General features: G+C 43.9%; 1 protein-coding gene across 10 annotated transcripts in view; it reads right to left on the reverse strand.

Annotated features, from left to right (window-relative positions):
- The window catches only part of LOC139366188 (protocadherin gamma-C5-like), a 111,608-nt gene that overhangs the window by 52,701 nt on the left and 36,340 nt on the right, over positions 1-22,567 (reverse strand). For 2 of the 10 annotated variants that reach the window (XM_071103390.1, XM_071103380.1), the window contains exon 1: positions 9,849-12,464. The exons of 4 other annotated variants lie outside the window; for them this stretch is intronic. In XM_071103390.1, the coding sequence (XP_070959491.1) occupies positions 9,849-12,290 (2,442 nt within the window). In that variant the 5' untranslated portion in view covers positions 12,291-12,464. Of the gene's footprint in view, positions 1-9,848; positions 12,465-12,790; positions 15,182-16,476; positions 18,916-19,601; positions 22,135-22,567 lie in introns of those variants that run through there. 4 more of the 10 variants (XM_071103381.1, XM_071103386.1, XM_071103388.1 and 1 more) reach the window with 4 other exon arrangements.

A 22,567-nucleotide genomic window follows, 5' to 3' on the forward strand; every position in this document is an offset into this window, starting at 1 on the left:
TACCCAGATTCATTAAGAGCTCCAGCCTTATATTCTGTTTCTTGACTGTGTGTGACTTCAAATACATAGTTTATTATGTCATTATGCATATTATGTTAACCCTCCTGCTGTGTTCTGGTCGAATTGAACCGATTTACAAGTTCATGTAATCTGATTGTCATAAGGTTCCATGACTTTGTTCACACAGGGCATCTGAACACAAAAAATACATTTGATGATTTTCATTACATTTTGGGTGTTTTATTTAACTTTTGTACACCTGGGGTGTTCCCGGTCATGACTGGTCATGAATGGGTGAGACTACAATTAGTGTATAAAATTGAGTTCAGGCACATGCCCATTCATCAGATGGACACACTTCTTCTCCCAGACCCCCACATGCATGGGTGTTTGAGCACACACACACACACACACACACACACACACACACACACACACACACACACACACACACACACACACACACACACACACACACACACACACACACACACACACCTCACTCCCCTTCTTGGCTTCCATGTCAACCCCCAAGTGAACATTTCCCCAATATAATATTTTCCCCACGGGAACCACACTTCTTGGCAGTCTCACAAACAATTGCAACATTGTTTCAACTTTTCTCCCAGTTCTGGTATATAAAGTTTTTTTGAGGCCTTGCTCACAATTCCTTCTGTGGCAGCACAATGACCAAACGATATACTGTATGTGAGGCTCTTGATCATACCTTTGATCATGACTGGTGAGGAGGAGAGAGTCCTTTTAAACTTTGACATAAAGTAGTCTGTGATAAATAGCACAATATGCTTCATCTAAGTATTTGTTACAGTCAAAATAATCCATACATTATGCTTCTTTTTTTTTACTCAAAAATGAGTTGTATGAGCTCAGGTCAATGAGGCCTACAGGCCATAAATAGCAAATAGAAGTTCAAAACTTGTAACGTTGACAAGAACTTAAGTTGATAAAAGGATCTAACACAACATTAGGTGATAATATATGTATTATTATGGATTCATAATCAGCTATAATGGGGCGGTCATTTTGGACCGGGAACACAGAATTAAGTAACATGAAACGAACACAACAGGAGGGTTAAGTCAGATGCCTCCCCCAAATGTGAGTGGAATAACACTCAGTCACTCCGGGCTGAGAGCTTGTGTCTACGGATCACAGCGGTTGTCTTTTTGATTGGCTTACTTCCCGTCAGAATCGGTAAGGTCATGGACGTGTGTACAGTCTATTGTCTTGTGGTGGTGGAGTCCTTATTACGGAAAGTATTTCTTACCTTATTTGGAGACACGGAGGATGACAGGAGACACGTCAGCAACAGCAGCGAAGGGAAGACATGGAAGAGAAGAACAGAGAGACAAACGAGACACGGGTTTAGAGGGATGGTCAGCAGACAAAACGAGAGTCCTGGGACAGAGACATCCCCAATACTCACCGTTCACCTTGCATTGATAATGTAGCCTTGATTGGTTCCGGAGGTGGGGACTGTGTTGATTTGCGTTGCGATCCCTGCGATATGTGCCCTAATGATGACGTCCCAGAATGCTGTCGCCGGAGCTCGTTATGTGTCATAGGTGTGTCTCGTTAGGTGTCTGTTTGCGTGTGTGGCACAGACAGGTGGGTCGAACGTAAACGCAACAGCAAACAACAACACAGTTATTCAGGCAAATCCCCGATATCACGGTGTGTCTTCGCTTGTGTCTGCTGTTGCATTGTGTGAGGTGTGCTTGTTTATTTGTGGAGAAAAAGGGAAGTAGAGAGCATAGGGCGTGACACATAGGGATAGAGGAGCAGAGAAAGAGAGAGAGGGGAGGGGAGAGATAGAGAGTGAGGGAGAAGAATACTTAATAAAAGAGAAATACAACAATTGGCCCAGTTCCTCTGTAACAGGAGCATGAGCAGTGTACTATCTCATCTGCATGTCCCAGCCAGGATGATGATAGCACCATTTTGAAGGAGACTAAAGGTGTCCCCCAAATGGTACCCTCTTCCCTACATAGTGCACTACTTTTTTACCAAAGCCCTATGGTTAGCTGGTTGAAAGTAATACGCTATATAGAGAATAAGTTGACATTTCAGACGCAGTGAGTCCATAGGAGGGGTGTGTTCGCTCCCAGAGCGGCAGGATAGCATCGCTACACTGCAGTACAGCACACTGCCATGCTGCAGAGGAGCAGCTCCTACACAGCAACAGCAGAGGGACTCGAGGCGATGCCCAGGGATGCTGTATGCTTAATTAAGGAGATGCTTTCACGCTGTGTGTGTGTGTGTGTGTGTGTGTGTGCGCGCGCGTGCGGTCAACACACCCTATAGCTGGAATGTCACAGTGAATATGAATAGGAGTTATATGAATGCGATCATTATAATAACACAGATAACCACTATGTTAGATACACAATGTGTACATGTGAGTTCTTGTGCACAGTCACACACACACACACACACAGCCACACCGCATCCATTTTACGGAAACAGAGAGGTAGACCCACCCCGTCATACACCCTCTCTCTCCCCCCTCCCCTCCCCTACCAATCCAGGCCAGAGCCCGAGGACACTGCACCTCTGTGTCCTAAACAGGGGTGGTCTGCCCCCTTTAAACCAACAGCTGCCTGTATCCTATCAGACACCAGACCCTGCATCTGCTGCTGCCCCCCTGTGGACCAAACCACAATGGTACGGTCCTGACAGTGAGTCAGCTGGTTGCTACGGCAACGCATCCCACCTCTCTTCCAGAGAGCCATGAAAAAAAGGAGCTCTAAGAAAAACAACATGGAGGGAGGAAGAGAAAATGAACAGATTACTCATGAACCTTCCTGTCCTTTCTTATAATAATGTTTCACTCACAAAGATACCAAGAAAGTTAGTGGAATATCTAACGGTGTTACCATATTGACTAGTTACATAAAGAGTCCTGTTCATAAGAAGAAAGAGCATCTTCTTCTGATTAAAACAACGCAGTGAAACACAGATGCGACTTTGGACGCCTGAACGCATCATGGGTTTATACACAGAACAGAGGAGAGCTCTTTCGCTCTCTCCTCCATCGCTCTCTCACTCACTGCAGCAGAATGGTGCAGCTGGAGAGGGGGAGGGGAGGGAAGCAGAGAAAAAACGAGAACAGAAAGAAAGAGGAGGGAAGAGGACACACAAATCCACAATGCCTTATAAAGGATACAGTTCGCCAACAAACATTCCTTGCTACAAACATACACTGAGTACATTAAACCCCCTCTTTCCATGACATAGACTGACCAGGTGAATCCAGGTAAAAGCTATGATCCCTTATTGATGTCACTTGTTACATCCACTTCAATCAGTGTAGATGAAGGGGAGGAGACAGGTTAAATAATGATTTTTAAGCCTTGAGACAACTGAGACATGGGATTGTGTATGTGTGCAATTCAGAAGGTGAATGGGCAAGACAAAATATTGAAGTGCCTTTGAACGGGGTATGGTAGTAGGTGCCAGGCACACTGGTTTGTGTCAAGAACTGCAACACTGCTGGGTTTTTCCAAACTCAGCAGTTTCCTGTGTGTATCAAGAATGGTCCACCACCCAAAGGACATCCAGCCAACTTGACACAACTATAGGAAGCATTGGAGTCAACATGGGCCAGCATCCCTGTGGCACGCTTTCAACACTTTGTAGAGTCCACGCCCCGAAGAATTGAGGCCGTTCTGAGGGCCAACTCATTAGGAAGGTGTTCCTAATGTTTGTATATTCAGTGTACATGTTGAATCAAAATCATCACTATTGGTATGACCTTTCTCAATAGACATCATCTATAATACTGGCATCAATGACCATCTTGTGACCACCATAATAGTCACTTTACATACACAATAATTACATACACAATAACATACACAATTACATACACAATAAGCATATAGTTCATGACCCCACAGTAACTCCTTTTTCCTGCTGGTGGTTGTTAGGGCTCAGCCTCAGGGTCTGACTGAATGAATCACTCGACCTGGTTTTCAGACCACAGAAAAATGGCAGTGGTGAGTCTACCCAGCCCAGTCTAACAGCGTCATACACAGCTACGCACACACACAGTGTGTTTTTGCGTGTGTGTGCTGTGCGCGTGCCGCTATTGTGCGTGCGTTGCGTCACAGTGTGTATTGGTGTGGGACTCAGACGGCGTGTATGTGTGTGTGTGTGTGTGTGTGTGTGTGTGTGTGTGACGTATAAGACAAGTCTGACTGTGCCCCACTGTTCCACTGCCCTGTATAATCCCCGGTGTAATCCTTTCCAGAGGATCAGCCTGTACAAACTCACTAGGCTTCATGCACTACTGGAAAAGCAACAACCATATACCCACACACAAACAATCAGTGTGTAGATATCAATAGGAGGGAGGGGTGTGTAGTCCCCCCCCCCCCCCCCCCCCACACTTTCTTTTTTAAAGGGAACTCATTTGGGCAGTCAATTTACTCTTAAAAGTTGTAAGAGTACAACACACAAGTTGCAATTTGAAATTGGGTGACGCATCAGCAGGTCTCTTCTTATATCAGTCATTGTAGACCTTAGAGAGCTCTTCACAACTTGTCGGAAATGTCCAGGTCAACTAGCCCATGTCCACTAACGTTTCTTAGCTAGGTTTTTTAACTCGTGGATTTTGTTGTAACGTTTGTGTCAATCAGATATCACCTGAACACACAGATGAGCTTTCAACTGCAATATGTTCTCTCCACCCCATGTATGTTTGGAACGGCCCGTTTGAAAAAGTTTGGGAACCACTGACCTACGACAATATAATATGTGTTTGGATGAAGTATGTAGGCCTGTCCTTAATGTATGTAAGTGTCCAGCTGCATGTACATTGCTCAATAGGTCAGGCTGAAGCGGTACAGATTGCGCGCTAGAATTTGAAAGGTCATTCCTGATTGAGCCGACATATGCGACGTTTACCGTGAAAGGCAGTCTCAGCTGACGCGGAAGTTCACGCTGTAACACTGACCTTCCGCAATGCGGCCTGATTAGAGCCCTTACACGGAACCCAAACCGGCTGAGCGCGTGCGCCATAGTACACTATCGTGCATACATTTATTTTGCCCCCCCCCCGCCCACCAACCGCGATCACAACACGCAGGTTAAAATATCAAAACAAACTCTGAACCAATTACTTTAATTTGGGGACAGGTCGAAAAGCATTAAACATGTATGGCAATTTAGCTAGCTAGCTTGCACTTGCTAGCTAACATTAATTTGTCCTATTTAGCTAGCTTGCTGTTGCTAGCTAATTTGTCCTGGGATATAAACATTGAGTTGTTATTTTACCTGAAATGCACAAGGTCCTCTACTCCGACAAACACATAAAACGGCCAACCAAATCGCTTCTAGTCATCTCTCCTCCTTCCAGGCTTTTTCATTTTTAACTTATATGGTGATCGCATCTAAACTTTAATTGTATTACCACGACAACCGGCAACAAAGTTCGTCTTTCAATCACCCACGTGGGTATAACCAATGAGGAGATGACTTTCAGCTCGATCTGCGACAGAAATAGGAACGACTTCTATTTTAGCCATTGGCGCGCGCAAGCAGTGTGGGTGCAATAATTGAATAACATGGATTTCTAAATTTATTTTGTGACACTCGCGCACGAGACGTGTCCGGTCTGGTCAGCATGTTAGGTCTCATGTGTACCAGATGCGTCAATCTCTTTGCGTTCCCGCGGAAGTCATTCGTTCTATGGCGTAGTCCACACCGTTAAATTGAGGATGCCGCACTAGGCTGCAGTGCGTTCTGTGTACAGCATTCCTTAAAAATGTGCAACTCGTGCGTTGCTTTACCGTGCGGTGGCACAAGCGGAAGTACACACACACAGACACACACACACACACACACACACACACACACACACACACACACACACACACACACACACACACACACACACACACACACACACACACACACACACACATACAACTGGCTAGGGAAGCACATGTGCATCAAGTACAAAAACAATGCGGGCTAGACATACAGAAAAGCATATGGTGGACATCGGGCGTTAGCCAAGACTGCCTCGCTTCTCTTCAAGCCTGCACACAGAGGAAATATTTAGCATGATATACCACCAGTCATTACATCTCTATGAGTACACCGCAAAGGTCTGAAGTAGCTTTCTCTCCTTACGTTTAGCAGATGCGACTTACAAGAGCAATTCAGGTTAAGTGCCTTTGCTCAAGGGCACATCAACAGATATTTCCCCTAGCCGGCTCGGGGATTCAAACCAGCGACCGTTCGGTTACTGGTCTAACGCTCTTAACCACTAGGCTACCTGCCGCTCTCCTTCACCCTCAGCGACCTGAAAACATAGGATAGGTGAAAGCAGTATATCATATCTCAGCTATTTGACCCTCTCTTTCACATCAGTGCAGACCGACAAATGAGAGGAAGCTGCTCCGGACTTCTGAGAAACAGCCTGGGCCGGTAGGACACATCCAAGGACACTGCAGGGAAACAGGACACTTCTACTACCAGGCCAGGGCGAAGAGTATGGGGGTTTACTGTAATGACTGAAATAGACTGAGCGAAAAGATGTTAAGATTCAGGGGTACAGAACAGTACAGGCAGAGTTGCCTCCCTCTAATGGCCTCCATCATCCAAAGCTGAACTGAGATGACATGATACTGTTTGAGCGAGTCCATAAAAGTTGCAGAGGGTGTAAGGGATGGATAATGGATGGATTCACTTTCTCTAAAATGAAAATGTACACTCCCTGTTCCCCTCTTCTCTTTACTTACATCAGATCACACAAAGTTACTACACAGACTTATGGCTAGAGTTGATCAAAAACCAGCAGTGCTGTTTTAACTCCCCTTAGCAGATTCCCAGTGAAGAGAGTGAGAGTGTTTGAGTGTGAGCAGACGTGTGTGATAGAGGATGAGGTCAATCGCAAATCTACCAGACATCCCTGATTTGTAATCAAGGATCTTGTAATGGGGCAGGCGAAGCTGGGGAAGCAGATTAGATCTTCCAACCCCACTTTCCAGAATACTAGTGAAGAAACACACACACACAGCTCAGTGCATCCTGATCACCATACACACCAATCATAAACACTGCTCAAAAATCCAACATCCAACGTTAATCATCAGACACAGCAACGCACTGCTGCAGAAACAGCTGCACACCAGACGGCTGGGCCGGGGAGGAAGGAAGTACAGTATGAGCAACAGCTTGGGGCTGTGGGGAAGCAGCTTCTTCCCATAGCAGTGTGGATGATCACAAGGTCAGGAAACTACAGGCCCTTGGCTCAGGGTGGGATCCAAAATGGCTGTCAAGGTAGCGGTTTGCTAAATCCTTCCTCAGAGGGAAAACCACTGTTCTACATTTCAGAGTTCATCCAAGTGGGGATCAGAACCAGAAGCAAGAAATCATACCCTAAGGTCTTCCACATGTATACACTGGACTGAACTGAACCAGACTGGACATAGGGGTGTATGGGTCGTGGGGTCTGACCCACACAGAGACACAGTGAGTTCCCGGATTTACGGTCCATAGTAAAAGCCTTCCTCGCTAATGAGCCTGAGAACCAGGGTTTAGCGGTAAAATGTGGTTCAAATGGATAAAGTGGACACAGATGTGGGGTGATAATGATGATAGACTGTTTCCAGAGGGACAGAGGTTTCCTCAATAAAACCTCAAGCATTTCTGTGTCGTGCCAGATGTTTATGAGAGCCATGTGCTACTCTTCTACACATAAACAGTGAACACACACACTTGCTGTGCCTATACCGTATAAACTGGGTGGTTCAAGCCCTGAATGCTGATTGGCTGACAGTTGTGGTATATCAGACCGTATACCACAGGTATGACAAAACATGTATTTTTACTGCTCTCATTACGTTGGTAAGTTTATAAGTTTATAACAGCAATAAGGCACGGGGCTATTATAAGCCCTTTATGATGCTGTCTGCAGTGAGAAGGGGGAAGGAGGGGTAGAAGAAAATGAATAAAAACTCTCCTCAGTGATGCAAACATGTGACCTGCACCATATTCAGGAACAGAGCAATGTCTTCTCATCATTCTGTCTCTCCATCTCCCTCCTCCTCTCTTCTTCACTCTTTCCTTTCAGCGCCTCACCTCATTCTTTCTCCTCCTCTTGCCTTTGCTGAGCTCTCATATAGCTTTCTTTGCCTCACTTCTTCCATCTTTCCATCTTTCCCCCATATATCATTTTCTATCTGCCTCATTATGTATAACCTCAACCCTTTCAATTATGTATAGTCATTTAGCCAACCCCTTCCCACCTTATGCTCTCATAACCTCTTCCTCTGCAAACACTGCAGCTTGTGGTGCAAAATGGCTGCCGTGCATCACTAACGCCGGTGCTGCTGCGCATGAACGGCGGATGAGGTAAACTACAACACGTCTCCTCCTCCCCTCCCCCGCATTCTCCCTCTCTCTGGCTCCCTGCTACTGCCTCTCTCCATCCTAAATCCTTCTATCATCACGTTTTCCACCTCTAAATCCCTTTCCTCTCTCCTTCCCTACCACCCCTCAATGTGTTCTCCTCTCCCGCCCTTCATCCCTCTCTCGTCCTCTGCACAGTTCAAAGACAGGAATATAACAGCAGCGTGTGAGAGAGAGGAAACTAGGTCAGTGAAAAATAGTGCAATGTGTGTGAGAGAGCGAAGAAAAGTGCAGTGATGCTTCTCCACAGCCCCAACCCAGTCCAGCCACAGTCCAGTATAGTTCTTTATGTGTCTACTGTGTGTGGCCCCTTCACCAGCACTGCCCTCTATGTCACTCTATGTCTTTATTTAACCTTTATTTAACTTGGCAAGTCAGTTAAGAACAAATTCTTATTTTCAATGACAGCCTAGGAACAGTGGGTTAACTGTTGTTCAGGGGCAGAACGACAGATTTTTACCATGTCAGCTCAGGGATTCGATCTTGCAACCTTCCGGTTACTAGTCCAACTCTCTAAACACTAGGCTACCTGCCGTATTCCATAAGATTATGTCTCTATACCGGTAAAAATAGGTTTGCTGCTTTGGTTCACAAGGCAGTCTTTGGCAACACTACGGTAGCCTATATTCAGTGGTGTAAAGTACTTAAAAATACTTTAAAGTACTACTTAAGTAGCTTTTGGGGATATCTGTACTTTACTTTACTATTGATATTTGTGACAACTTTTACTTTTACTTCACTACATTCCTGAAGGAAATGATGTATGTTTTACTCCACACATTTTCCCTGACACCCAAAAGAACTCCTTACCTTTTGAATGCTTAGCAGGACAGACAAATTGTAAAAATCCACACACTTATCAAAAGAACATCCCTGGTCATTCTTACTACCTTTGATCTGGTCGAACTCCCTAAACATACATGCTTGATTTGTCAATTATGTCTGAGTGTCGGAGTGTGCCCCTGGCTATCCGTAAATAAATAAAAAACAAGAAAATGACGCTGTCTGGTTTGCTTAATATAAGGAATTTAAATGATTTATACTTTTACTTTTGATACTTAAGTATGTATAAAACCAGATACTTTTAGACTTTTACTCAAGTAGGATTTTACTGGGTGACTTTCACTTTTACTTGAGTCATTTTCTATTTAGGTATCTTTACTTTTACTTCAGTATAACAATTGACATTTTTTTCCACCACTACATTACATTAGGTATTATTCCAGGGTGAGTTTAGAGGATTGTGATGACCTAATACCTGGTACAGGCACCATTCTGTTATCAAAGTTGACACACAAAAATCTGTGTAAAATAGTAGGTACATGTACAGCGTAGCTAACCTCTTGTTCTTGTAAGCATGTTACAAGGATATTCGTTTTTTTCCACTGGTAAGTAACAATGCTCACCTGACTTTCTGAAATGTCACTGATCAGTTTGTCCCTCTGCGCATGGGGGAGTGTTTGTGTTCCGTCCAGACTAATGATGCTCTGACTGTAAGGTGTGGCATATTTCACATCACTCTTTCTGGGGTCGGTGGTTCCACACACCTCGTAATTGAACACGTGCTTCAAAGTACCTGTGCCTCCAACGTCTGCGTAAAGGGGCGGGTAATACGGAATAACTGGGAGATTCCCGTTGGATTTGTAAAACATGCGCTCTCGTCTCCATCTGTAGCATTTCACTGACAGGATGGCTATGATGGACACAATAAAGAAAAATGAGACTACAGCCAAAGCCAAGACTAAGTAAAAAGTCAGGTTGTCATTGTATTCCTTGTCGTGCGTAAAGTCAGTGAACTCCGAGAGCACTTCAGGGAAACTGTCCGCCACCGCCACGTTAACATTGACTGTAGCTGAACGAGAGGGCTGCCCGTTGTCCTCCACAACAACAGTGAGCCTTTGTTTCACAGCATCTTTATCATTGACTTGGCGTATAGTTCTTATTTCTCCATTCTGTAAGCCCACTTCAAACAGCGCCCTGTCTGTCGCTTTCTGCAGTTTATATGAGAGCCAGGCATTCTGTCCAGAGTCCACATCAACAGCCACCACTTTAGTTACAAGGTAGCCCACATCTGCTGAGCGAGGCACCATTTCAGCCATCAGAGAGCTGCTAGTCTGGACTGGGTACAGAACCTGAGGCGCGTTGTCATTCTGGTCCTGAATCATTATTTTCACAGTCACATTGCTACTGAGTGGAGGGGAGCCTCCATCCTGTGCTTTTACGCGAATTTTGAACTCTTTCATTTGCTCATAATCGAAAGAACGCACAGCAAGAATCACCCCACTCTCTGCATTCACTGAAACGCACGCAGACACCGACAATCCATTCACTTGATAATCATCGAGCAGATATGAAATATGCGCGTTGTTGCCAGAGTCTTTGTCGCTGGCCTTGACAGAAAATATTGACATTCCAGGTGAGTTATTCTCAACAACGTAAGCTGTGTACGACTGTCGTGGAAACACGGGGGCGTTGTCATTCACATCTGATATTTTCAGTGTTACTGTCTTATTAGTGGAAAAAGGTGGAGACCCTTCATCAGCGGCTGTTATTGTTATGTTATATTCGGACACAGTTTCACGGTCCAATGCCTGATCAGAAACTAAACTGTAGAAATTAGTAGAGGACGACTTTATGCCGAACGGTAAACCAGGACTAATAGAACACTTCACCTGACCGTTTTTACCTGAGTCTAAGTCTTTGATATTGAGCATGGCTATTACCGTCTCCGGGGCAGAGTCCTCGGGAATAGGGTTGGAGAAGGAAATTATGCTAATCACTGGTGCATTGTCGTTGACGTCAGTCATTTCAATAAGCACTTTACTAGTGTCTGTTAAACCCCATTTGTCTGTAGCCTCCACATCTATCTCATAATGTTTTACTTTTTCATAGTCAAGCATACCATTAACTGTAATGTCGCCTGAAACGGTGTCAATATTAAACAAGCTTGATGCGCTGCTACCAGTACTTCGAGAAAACGAATACGTCACCTCACCATTTGCTCCTTGATCTGCATCAGTTGCACTGACTCTCAAGACAATGGTGCCTTTTGATGCATTCTCTGGTAAGTTTACCCTGTATACAGACTTACTGAATACTGGAGAATTGTCGTTTGCATCTAAGACAATTACGTTGATTTTGACTGAGCCAGATTTCTGGGGGGTCCCGCCATCATAAGCAGTTAAGATTAATTTATGCTCTTCCTGCTTTTCTCTATCAAGAGCGATCTGAAGAACCATTTCGACATATTTTGTTCCATCAGGACGAGATAGGGTATTCAATTTAAAATGATCGGTGGGATTCAGTTGGTATGTTTGGAGAGTATTTATGGCTACATCGGGGTCTTTAGCACTATCTAACGAGAACCGAGCACCGGGAGGAGCAGACTCACTTATCTCGAATCTGATTTCCTTCCTCTCGAAAGCAGGAGCATTGTCGTTGATATCTAATATTTCCACATCAATTCGATGAAGCTCCATCGGATTTTCAACGATGATCTGGAAATGCAGAGAGCAGGGAGACACTTTGGCGCACAGCTCCTCTCTATCTATCCGTTCTTTCACCACCAGCGTCCCTTTATCCGCATTCAGACCGATGTACTCACTGCCGTCCTCAGTAAAGATCCGAGCTCGACCAGATTTCAACCTTTTAACATCCAAACCCAGATCCTGCATGATATTCCCCACGAGCGAGCCCTTCGCCATCTCTTCTGGGATGGAATAACGGACCTGGGCGCGCGCTACCCCTATGCCACAGAGACAGATAAAAAGCACGAGCCATGTCTGCCATTTCCATGTACGCGAGCTGGTTCTCCCTGCGCCATGACAACAAAGAACGTCCATCATCATACCCCTCCGGCTGAAAACAATACGATAAAAAACAAACACGTTTTCACAATAAAGAATATTGTGTCACCCACACGTCCCAAAGGCCGTGTGTGCTCTTTTAAGAGGCTAGTTCTTATAACATAGAAGGGGAGTCCGCTGCAGTGTTATTGATTGAAATAGGAGAGGGAGGGTCTACCTATGCCGGAGCCTTATATCCTCACATTAACCAACAGCGACCCTTAGAGCACTGAATATATATTGCAGAAATATCTGCACAAGTGAATATCTGGGTGAAATAAATTGTAAACGATGTTTGAGATTATATATAAAAGGCAGAAATGAAAATGATCAAATGTGAAATGTCCAAACCCGTGCAAACGTCAAAAACCCTTGCCTTCATCAGAAGTTTTGTATGATAATTTTTTTGTTGTTGACATCGGCACAGGGAGGCTTACACATTTGATTGAAATCAAACGCCATTGATGACTGGAAAAGAAAATATATGCTGATGATGTTCTCACCTGGTTATCCCCATCATCAATGATAAGTTTGTCCCTCTGCGCGTTGGGGAGTGTCTGTGTTCCGTCCAGACTAATGATGCTCTGACTGTAAGGTCTGACGTATTTCATATCACTTTTTCTGGAGTCAGCTGTTCCACACACCTCGTAATTATACACGTGTCTCAGGGTGCCTGTTCCTCCAACGTCTGCGTAAAGGGGTGGGTAATACGGAATAACTGGGAGATTCCCGTTTGATTTGTAAAGCATGCGCTCACGTCTCCATCTGTAGCATTTCACTGACAGGATGGCTATGATGGATACGATAAAGAGAAATGAGACTACAGCCAGAGCCAAGACCAAGTAAAAAGTCAGGTTGTCATTGTATTCCTTGTCGTGCGTAAAGTCAGTGAACTCCGAGAGCACTTCGGGGAAGCTGTCCGCCACCGCCACATTAACATTGACGATAGCTGAACGAGAGGGCTGCCCGTTGTCCTCCACTACAACAGTGAGCCTTTGTTTCACAGCATCTTTATCATTGACTTGGCGTATAGTTCTTATTTCCCCATTCTGTAAGCCCACTTCAAACAGCGCCCTGTCTGTCGCTTTCTGTAGTTTATACGAGAGCCAGGCATTCTGTCCAGAGTCCACATCAACAGCCACCACTTTAGTCACAAGATAGCCCACATCTGCTGCGCGAGGCACCATTTCAGCCATCAGAGAGCTGCCAGTCTGGACTGGGTACAGAACCTGAGGTGCGTTGTCATTCTGGTCCTGGATCATTATTTTCACAGTCACATTGCTACTGAGAGGAGGGGAGCCTCCATCCTGCGCTTTTACGCGGAACTGGAAATCCTTGATCTGCTCGTAGTCAAAAGAGCGAACTGCATGGATGACTCCACTGTCAGCACTAACGGACACATATGAGGAGATGGGCACTCCGTTAACCGAGGAGTCCTCCAGTATGTAAGAAACACGGGCGTTCTGGTTCCAGTCAGCGTCTTTTGCGTTCACTGTGAATATAGAGAGGCCCGGTGTGTTGTTTTCTATAATGTAGGCCTCATATGAGCTCATCTCAAAAACAGGCGCGTTGTCATTCACATCTGATATATGTAAGGTGAGAGTGACGCTGCTGGAGAGCGAGGGCACGCCCTCATCAGAACAGGTCACACTAATGTTGTACTCAGAGGCTCTCTCTCGGTCCAAGTCGCTGTCAGTTACTAGGCTGTAAAAACCATTTGATGTAGATTTAATAGTAAATGGGATATTTTCATTTATACCACAGTGTACCTGACCGTTACTATCAGAGTCAGGATCGTGGACGCTGAACATAGCTATAACCGTATTTTGAATTGAGTCCTCTGGTGTTGAACTAGATTTCGAAAGTACACTGATTACGGGAGCATTGTCATTGATATCGATAACATCAACTATTACCTTACTGGAATCTGATAGACCACCATTGTCTATTGCTTCGATATCTATTTGGTAATGTTTGGCTTTTTCAAAGTCAACCTTGCCGACTAATATCACCTCTCCATTTGCATGTATATGAAACATGTCTGATACACTATCCATATTATTCGATATGGAATAAGACACTTCACCATTTGAGCCTTTGTCTGCATCAGATGCACTAACTTTCGTCAAATAGGTGCCTTTGGGGGAATTCTCTGTTATAGTTGCCTTATAAACCGGATGCGTAAAAACCGGAGCATTGTCGTTAGCATCTAACACAATGACGTGTATCTGCACAGTACCAGACAGCCGAGGCTCTCCTCCATCTATAGCAGTTAAGACTAAAGATACCTGCTCCTGTTTCTCTCGATCTAAAGGTTTCTGTAAAACCATTTCTACTTTTTTACTCCCGTCGACCTGATTTTCGAGTTTCAAGGCGAAATTGTCTGTGGGTTTCAGCGAGTAGCTTTGGAGACCATTTAAACCTATGTCTGCATCCCCGGCTTTCTCTAACACAAATTTAGATCCAATCACAGCTGATTCACTGATCTCAAAACGTTTCTCATTCTTTTTAAAGCTCGGAGCATTGTCATTGATGTCTGAGATCTCTATAGTTATTTGAAACAACTCCATGGGGTTCTCCAGAATGATTTGTGAATGCAGTGCGCAAGGCGTAGTCTGTCCACAGAGAGCTTCACGGTCTATTTTCTCTCTGATAAGGAGAACTCCCCTTTCTTTATTCAACTCGATGTATTCTGCGCTGTCTCCAGTATGAATACGAGCTTTACCTGATTTCAATCTTTTTATATCTAAACCCAAATCCTGCGCGATGTTACCGATTAAAGAGCCTTTCGCCATTTCCTCCGGAATGGAGTAACTGACCTGCCCGTGCACTGAACTGAGAGAGAGGACCGAGAGAAACAACAGTACTTGCCGTGTCATTGTTTTGTCCGACATTTTCTCAAAGATTGCACACGTTATAATCCGTAAGTAATTCTGTAAAATTCCATTGGCTTTCGTGGTATAAAAAAATCAAAGGAAGATGTGCCACAAGTCCACCACTTTGGAACAAAAGAATCGCAGCTCGGGGTATCCGTGATTAACGTTCTCTGTAACCCGGACTGTGCGCTCTGCGTGCGGCTCCTTCTCTCTCTAATATATCGAGATGATGGGGGAAGTACTGCTGCAAATCTGCTCTAAAACTGCAACACACTGACCAACAGCGGCCCTCTGAGTTTAGGAGTGTAAAGAACACACAGAGTATGCAAAACACATATGCTCTCCAACCATGCGTAATATAATCATATCCACACCCCAATACATATGCACTATTAAAAAGGCATGATAACAGTGACCATTTACCTTATATTTAAGCAGTGGTGGAAAACGTACTCAATTGTCATACTTGAGTGAAAGTAAAGCTACCTGAATAGAAAATTACTTAAGTAAAAGTGAGTCACCCAGTAAAATACCACTTGCACAAAGGTCTAAAAGTATTATGTTTTACATTTACTTAAGTATCAAAAGTAAAAGTATACATCATTTTAAATTCCTTATATTAAGCAAAAGGCAACATTTTCTCGTTATTATTTTTTCCATGGATAGCCAGGGTCACGCTTCAACTCTCAGAAATCATTTACAAACGAAGATGTGAGTCCGCCAGATCAGAGGCAGTAGGGGTGACCAGGGTTGTTTTCTTGATAAGTGTGTGAATTGGACAATTTTCCTGTCCTGTTAAGCATTCAAAATGTAAGGAGTACTTTTTGGTGTCAGGGAAAATGTATGGAGTAAAAATAACATTATTTTCCTTAGGAATGTAGTGACGTAAAAGTAGTCCAAAAATATTTATCGTAAAGTACATATACCCCCAAACTACTTAAGTAATACTTTAAAGTATTTTTACTTGAGTACTTTACACCATTGGATTCGAGCTTTTATACAAAACACAGTAACTGATGAGCGTGAACTATTTGCTGGTTACAATTAGGCCATTATACACGATCACCGAATTCGCAATACATGCATGATCATAACGGAAAGCGGCCATTAAGATAATTGGCGTAAAGCAAACCATAGGAATCACAGTTCAGACGTTCAAGTGTGAAGCCAAATACACAATATTTGGAAAATAATCAGTGCAACGAACCATAAAACTATTTGCTTGTGAAATCATTGAAGTGTAAGATTATGAAACGAAAAACAGTGACATCATTAATATTCTGAGGTTATGAGAGCCGATTGTTCATGCTCACCTGGTTATCCCCATTATCATTGATCAGTGTGTCCCTCTGCGCGTGGGGGAGAGTCTGAGTTCCGTCCAGACTAATGATGCTCTGACTGTAAGGTCTGACGTATTTCAAATCACTCTTTCCGGAGTCAGCTGTTCCACATACCTCGTAATTATATACGTGTCTCAGTGTCCCAGTGCCACCTACGTCTGCGTAAAGGGGCGGGTAATACGGAATAACTGGGAGATTCCCGTTGGATTTGTAAAACATGCGCTCACGTCTCCATCTGTAGCATTTCACTGACATGATGGCTATGATGGACACAATAAAGAAAAAAGAGACTACAGCCAGAGCCAAGACTAAGTACAAAGTCAGGTTGTCATTGTACTCCTTGTCGTGCGTAAAGTCAGTGAACTCCGAGAGCACTTCAGGGAAGCTGTCAGCTACTGCCACGTTAACATTGACTGTAGCTGAACGAGAGGGCTGCCCGTTGTCCTCCACTACGACAGTGAGCCTTTGTTTCACAGTGTCTTTATCATTGACTTGTCGTATAGTTCTTATTTCTCCATTCTGTAAACCCACTTCAAACAGCGCCCTGTCTGTCGCTTTCTGCAGTTTATACGAGAGCCAGGCATTCTGTCCAGAGTCCATATCAACAGCCACCACTTTAGTGACAAGATAGCCCACGTCTGCTGAACGAGGCACCATTTCAGCCACCAGAGAGCTGCTAGTCTGGACTGGGTACAGAACCTGAGGTGCGTTGTCGTTCTGGTCCTGGATCATTATTTTCACAGTCACATTGCTACTGAGTGGAGGGGAGCCTCCATCCTGCGCTTTTACGCGGAACTGGAAATCCTTGATCTGCTCGTAGTCAAAAGAGCGCAATGCATGGATGACTCCACTAACAGCACTAACGGACACATATGAGGAGATAGACGCTCCGTTAACCGAGGAGTCCTCCAGTATGTAAGAAACACGGGCATTCTGGTTCCAGTCATCATCTCTGGCATTCACTGTGAATATAGAGAGGCCCGGTGTGTTGTTTTCTATAATGTAGGCCTCATATAAGCTCCTCTCAAAGACAGGCGCGTTGTCATTCACATCTGATATCTGTAAGGTGAGAGTGACGCTGCTGGAGAGCGAGGGCACGCCCTCATCAGAGCACGTCACACTGATGTTATACTCAGAGGCTCTCTCTCGGTCCAAGTCACTGTCTGTTACTACAGTAAAGAAATTAACAGATGTCGATTTCATTATAAAAGGAATGTTTTCGTTTATCGCGCACTGGACATTGCCATTTTCACCTGAGTCTGGATCTTGAATGTTTATCATTGTCACAACAGTACCAGCTTTAATGTCCTCTGATATAACACTAGACTTCGACATCACATTAATAGCTGGTTTGTTATCATTTTCATCAACGACGTCCACCATGATTTTACAAGAATCGGTGAGGCCTCCATCATCACTGGCCTGTACATGTATTTGATATTGTCGAGCCTTTTCATAATCAATATTTCCTACTAATCTCACCCCACCGTCATCCTCATTAATTTCAAACAATTCGTGATTACCATCCTGTGAATTCGAAATCGAATAACGTATTTTACTATTGGAACCTTGATCAGAATCAGACGCCCTGACAGAAATTAAAACTGTGCCCTTTGGTGAGTTCTCTCTTAGGCTAGCCTTGTAGATTCCCTGTGTAAAAACAGGTGCATTATCATTGGCGTCTAGTACAGTAATATGAATCTGCACTGTTCCAGACATCTGAGGCTCACCTCCATCTATTGCGGTTAATATCAAAGACAAATGCTCCTGTTTCTCTCGATCTAAAGGTTTCTGTAAAACCATTTCCACTGTCTTTCCGCCATCAGGTTGGTTTTGTAGTTTCAGGATGAAATTATCGGTCGGTTTTAGTGAATAGCTTTGGAGGCCATTAATATCAACATCCAGATCCATCGCCCTCTCTAGCGCAAATTTTGCACCAGTAACGGCCGACTCACTAATTCTGAATTTCATTTCACTCTTTATGAAAACAGGTGCATTATCGTTTACATCGGTTACCTCAATTGTGATGCTATAAAATTCCATCGGGTTTTCCAGAATGATCTGGAAATCTAGTGCACAAGGTGTAGTCTGTCCACAGAGCGCTTCACGGTCTATTTTCTCTCTGATAAGGAGAACTCCCCTTTCTTTATTCAACTCGATGTATTCTGCGCTGTCTCCAGTATAAATACGAGCTTTACCTGATTTCAGTCTTTTTATATCTAAACCCAAATCCTGCGCGATGTTACCGATTAAAGAGCCTTTCGCCATTTCCTCCGGAATGGAGTAACTGACCTGCCCGTGCACTGAACTGAGAGAGAGGACCGAGATAAACAACAGTACTTGCCGTGTCATTGTTCTGTCCGACATTTTCACTTCACCATGAAACAACAAGCAGGTTATAAATCCGTAAAGAAGTCAGTAATATTGCATTCGTTTCTAGTTCAAAACATCAAAGGTAAACGACTCAACAATAAACCATTTTGGAACAAGAGAATGGCAGCTCTGTATCTTGGTATTAGTGTTCTCTGTAAACCGGACTGTGCGCTCTGTGTGCCGCTCTGTCTCTGTCTAATATATCGAGATGATGGGGGAGGTACTGCGACAAATTTGCTATGGAACTGCAACACACTAACCAACAGCGTCCCTCTGAGTTCAAACCACTGAACTACTGATATACTTAAAAAAAAAAAAAAAACTTTCCAACACACTTGGGAAAATTTGAGTCTCCAAGCTATAAAACACAGTACAACTATGCTAACAACACAAACAGGCCAATGTATTAATGATAAATGAAAACCAATATGTCAATGAGATGTGAACAAACAAGGTCTAAACATAATACACGTTGAGTGAAACTGCTACTTTAGAAAACTGCAGGCTCACTGATTGAAATTCGGATTATTTGCAAACCACCGCTGTCCAACCCCGTGGTGATGAAATGACCACACATTAGTGGAATATAGAGCATTTATGACCATTGAAACTTGCCAGGTATACATACTTGATTTCAAACAGGTGAAATCACAGATAGCCTACATATAGACATATATGAAACATACAGTTTCATGGAAAATAAAAATTATTTAAATATAACAGACCTCTATTGGGGACTCTGGCTCATCCAGGATGTTCTGTTCGTTCTGCATCCGCTGCATCGTCCCTGTAGAACTGGGGTCCATTATCAGTATGTTCTGACAACAGGGTCTGGCGAACTGACAGTCACTCTTTCTGGAGTCAGTCGTCCTGCACACCTCGTAATTGTACACATGCTGTAGAGTTCCTGTCCCCAAAGTGTCAGCGTAACGCGGTGGATAATACGGAATGACCGGGAGATTGGAATGATAGAGAATGCGAGACTGTCTCCATCTGTATATTTTCACGGACATAATAACCACTAAACATGTGATGAACAGAAATGAGACTACAGCCAAAGCCAAGACTAAGTAAAAAGTCAGGTTGTCATTGTATTCCTTGTCGTGCGTAAAGTCAGTGAACTCCGAGAGCACTTCAGGGAAGCTGTCCGCCACCGCCACGTTAACATTGACTGTAGCTGAACGAGAGGGCTGCCCGTTGTCCTCCACTACAACAACAAGCCTTTGTTTCACAGCATCTTTATCATTGACTTGGCGTATAGTTCTTATTTCCCCATTCTGTAAGCCCACATCAAACAGCGCTCTGTCCGTCACTTTCTGCAGTTTATACGAGAGCCAGGCATTCTGTCCAGAGTCCACATCAACAGCCACCACTTTAGTAACAAGATAGCCCACATCCGCTGAACGAGGTACCATTTCAGCCACCAGAGAGCTGCTAGTCTGGACTGGGTACAGAACCTGAGGCGCATTGTCATTCTGGTCCTGGATCATTATTTTCACAGTCACATTGCTACTGAGAGGAGGGGAGCCTCCATCCTGGGCTTTTACGCGGAACTGGAAATCCTTGATCTGCTCGTAGTCAAAAGAGCGCACTGCATGGATGACTCCACTATCAGCACTAACGGACACATATGAGGAGATGGGCACTCCGTTAATCGAGGAGTCCTCCAGTATGTAAGAAACACGGGCATTCTGGTTCCAGTCAGCGTCTCTGGCTTTCACTGTGAATATAGAGAGGCCCGGTGTGGTGTTTTCTATAATGTAGGCCTCATATGAGCTCCTCTCAAAGACAGGCGCGTTGTCATTCACATCTGATATCTGTAAGGTGAGAGTGACGCTGCTGGAGAGCGAGGGCACGCCCTCATCAGAGCACGTCACACTAATGTTATACTCAGAGGCTCTCTCTCGGTCCAAGTCACTGTCAGTTACTACAGTAAAGAAATTATTCGACGTTGATTTCATCGCAAAGGGAATGTTCTCGTTTATTGAGCACTGAACTTTGCCGTTTTCACCGAAGTCTGGGTCTTGAATGTTCATCATAGTCACAACCGTACCAAGTTTTATGTCTTCCGATATGGCACTAGACTTCGACATCACATTAATGGCTGGTATATTGTCATTTGTATCAAGGACTTCGACCATGATTTTACACGATTCGGTGAGCCCCCCGTCATCACTGGCCTGTACATGTATCTGATATTGTCGTGCCTTTTCATAATCAATATTTCCTATTAGTCTAACTTCACCATTGTCCACGTTCATTTCAAACAATTCAGACACATCGTCGAGGGAATTGGAAATCGAATATGATACTTTACCATTAGAACCTTGATCATTATCTGATGCACTGACTGATACTACAACTGTGCCTTTGGCCGAGTTCTCTCTTAGGGTAGCCTTGTAGATTCCCTGTGTAAAAACAGGTGCATTATCATTGGCGTCTAGTACAGTGATATGAATCTGCACTGTTCCAGACATCTGAGGCTCACCTCCATCTATTGCGGTTAATATCAAAGACAAATGCTCCTGTTTCTCTCGATCTAAAGGTTTCTGTAAAACCATTTCTACTGTCTTTCCGCCATTAGGCTGGGTTTGTAATTTCAAGGTGAAATTATCGGTCGGTTTTAGTGAATAGCTTTGGAGGCCATTAATATCAACATCCAGATCCATCGCCCTCTCTAACACGAATTTCGCTCCAGTAACGGCCGACTCACTAATTCTGAATTTCATTTCACTCTTTTTGAAAACCGGAGAATTATCGTTTACATCGGTTACCTCAACGATAATGCTGTAAAATTCCATCGGGTCCACCAGAATTAGCTGGAAATGCAGTGCACAAGGCGTCGTCTGTCCGCAGAGCGCTTCACGGTCTATTCTCTCTTTGATAAGGAGAACTCCCCTTTCTTTATTCAACTCGATGTATTCTGCGCTGTCTCCAGTATAAATACGAGCTTTACCTGATTTCAGTCTTTTTATATCTAAACCCAAATCCTGCGCGATGTTACCGACTAAAGAGCCTTTCGCCATTTCCTCTGGAATGGAGTAACTGACCTGCCCGTGCACTGAACTGAGAGAGAGGACTGAGATAAACAACAGTACTTGCCGTGTCATTGTTCTATGCCGCATTTTCCCTTCACCATGAAACAATACAAACGCTATAATCCGCAAAGAAGTCTATAATGTTCCATTAGATTCCAGTGAAAAACATCAAAATAAAACGTGCCCAAACTCCACAACTATGTAACAAAAGAATCGCAGCTCGGTGTCTCGATGTTCTCTATAGCCCGGACTAAAGCGCTCTGCGTGCGGATCTGCGTGCCTATCTTTCTCTCTCTAACATATCGAGATGATGGGGGAGGTACTGTTGCAAATCTGCTCTAAAACAGCAACACACTGACCAACAGCGTCCCTCTGAGTTCAATGCACTAAACTACATAAAATAAAAACAGTACAACATAATTGGGAAGGTTTGAGTTTACAAACGATAAAATACCGTACTACTATTATATCAACATATAAGCCAATGTATATATGGCAAAACAAGGTCAGTGAGATGTTTACAAACAAGTTCTAATGAAATACACGTTGCATGGAAATATTCTACCTTAGGAAAGTACTGGCTACCTATTTGCCAAGAGCCGCTGTCCATGACCATGGTGCTGAAATGGCCCCATAAGTAGAAGGAAGAGGAT

Source organism: Oncorhynchus clarkii, chromosome 14, assembly GCF_045791955.1.
Source record: "Oncorhynchus clarkii lewisi isolate Uvic-CL-2024 chromosome 14, UVic_Ocla_1.0, whole genome shotgun sequence".
Classification (NCBI taxonomy): Eukaryota; Metazoa; Chordata; class Actinopteri; order Salmoniformes; family Salmonidae; genus Oncorhynchus; species Oncorhynchus clarkii.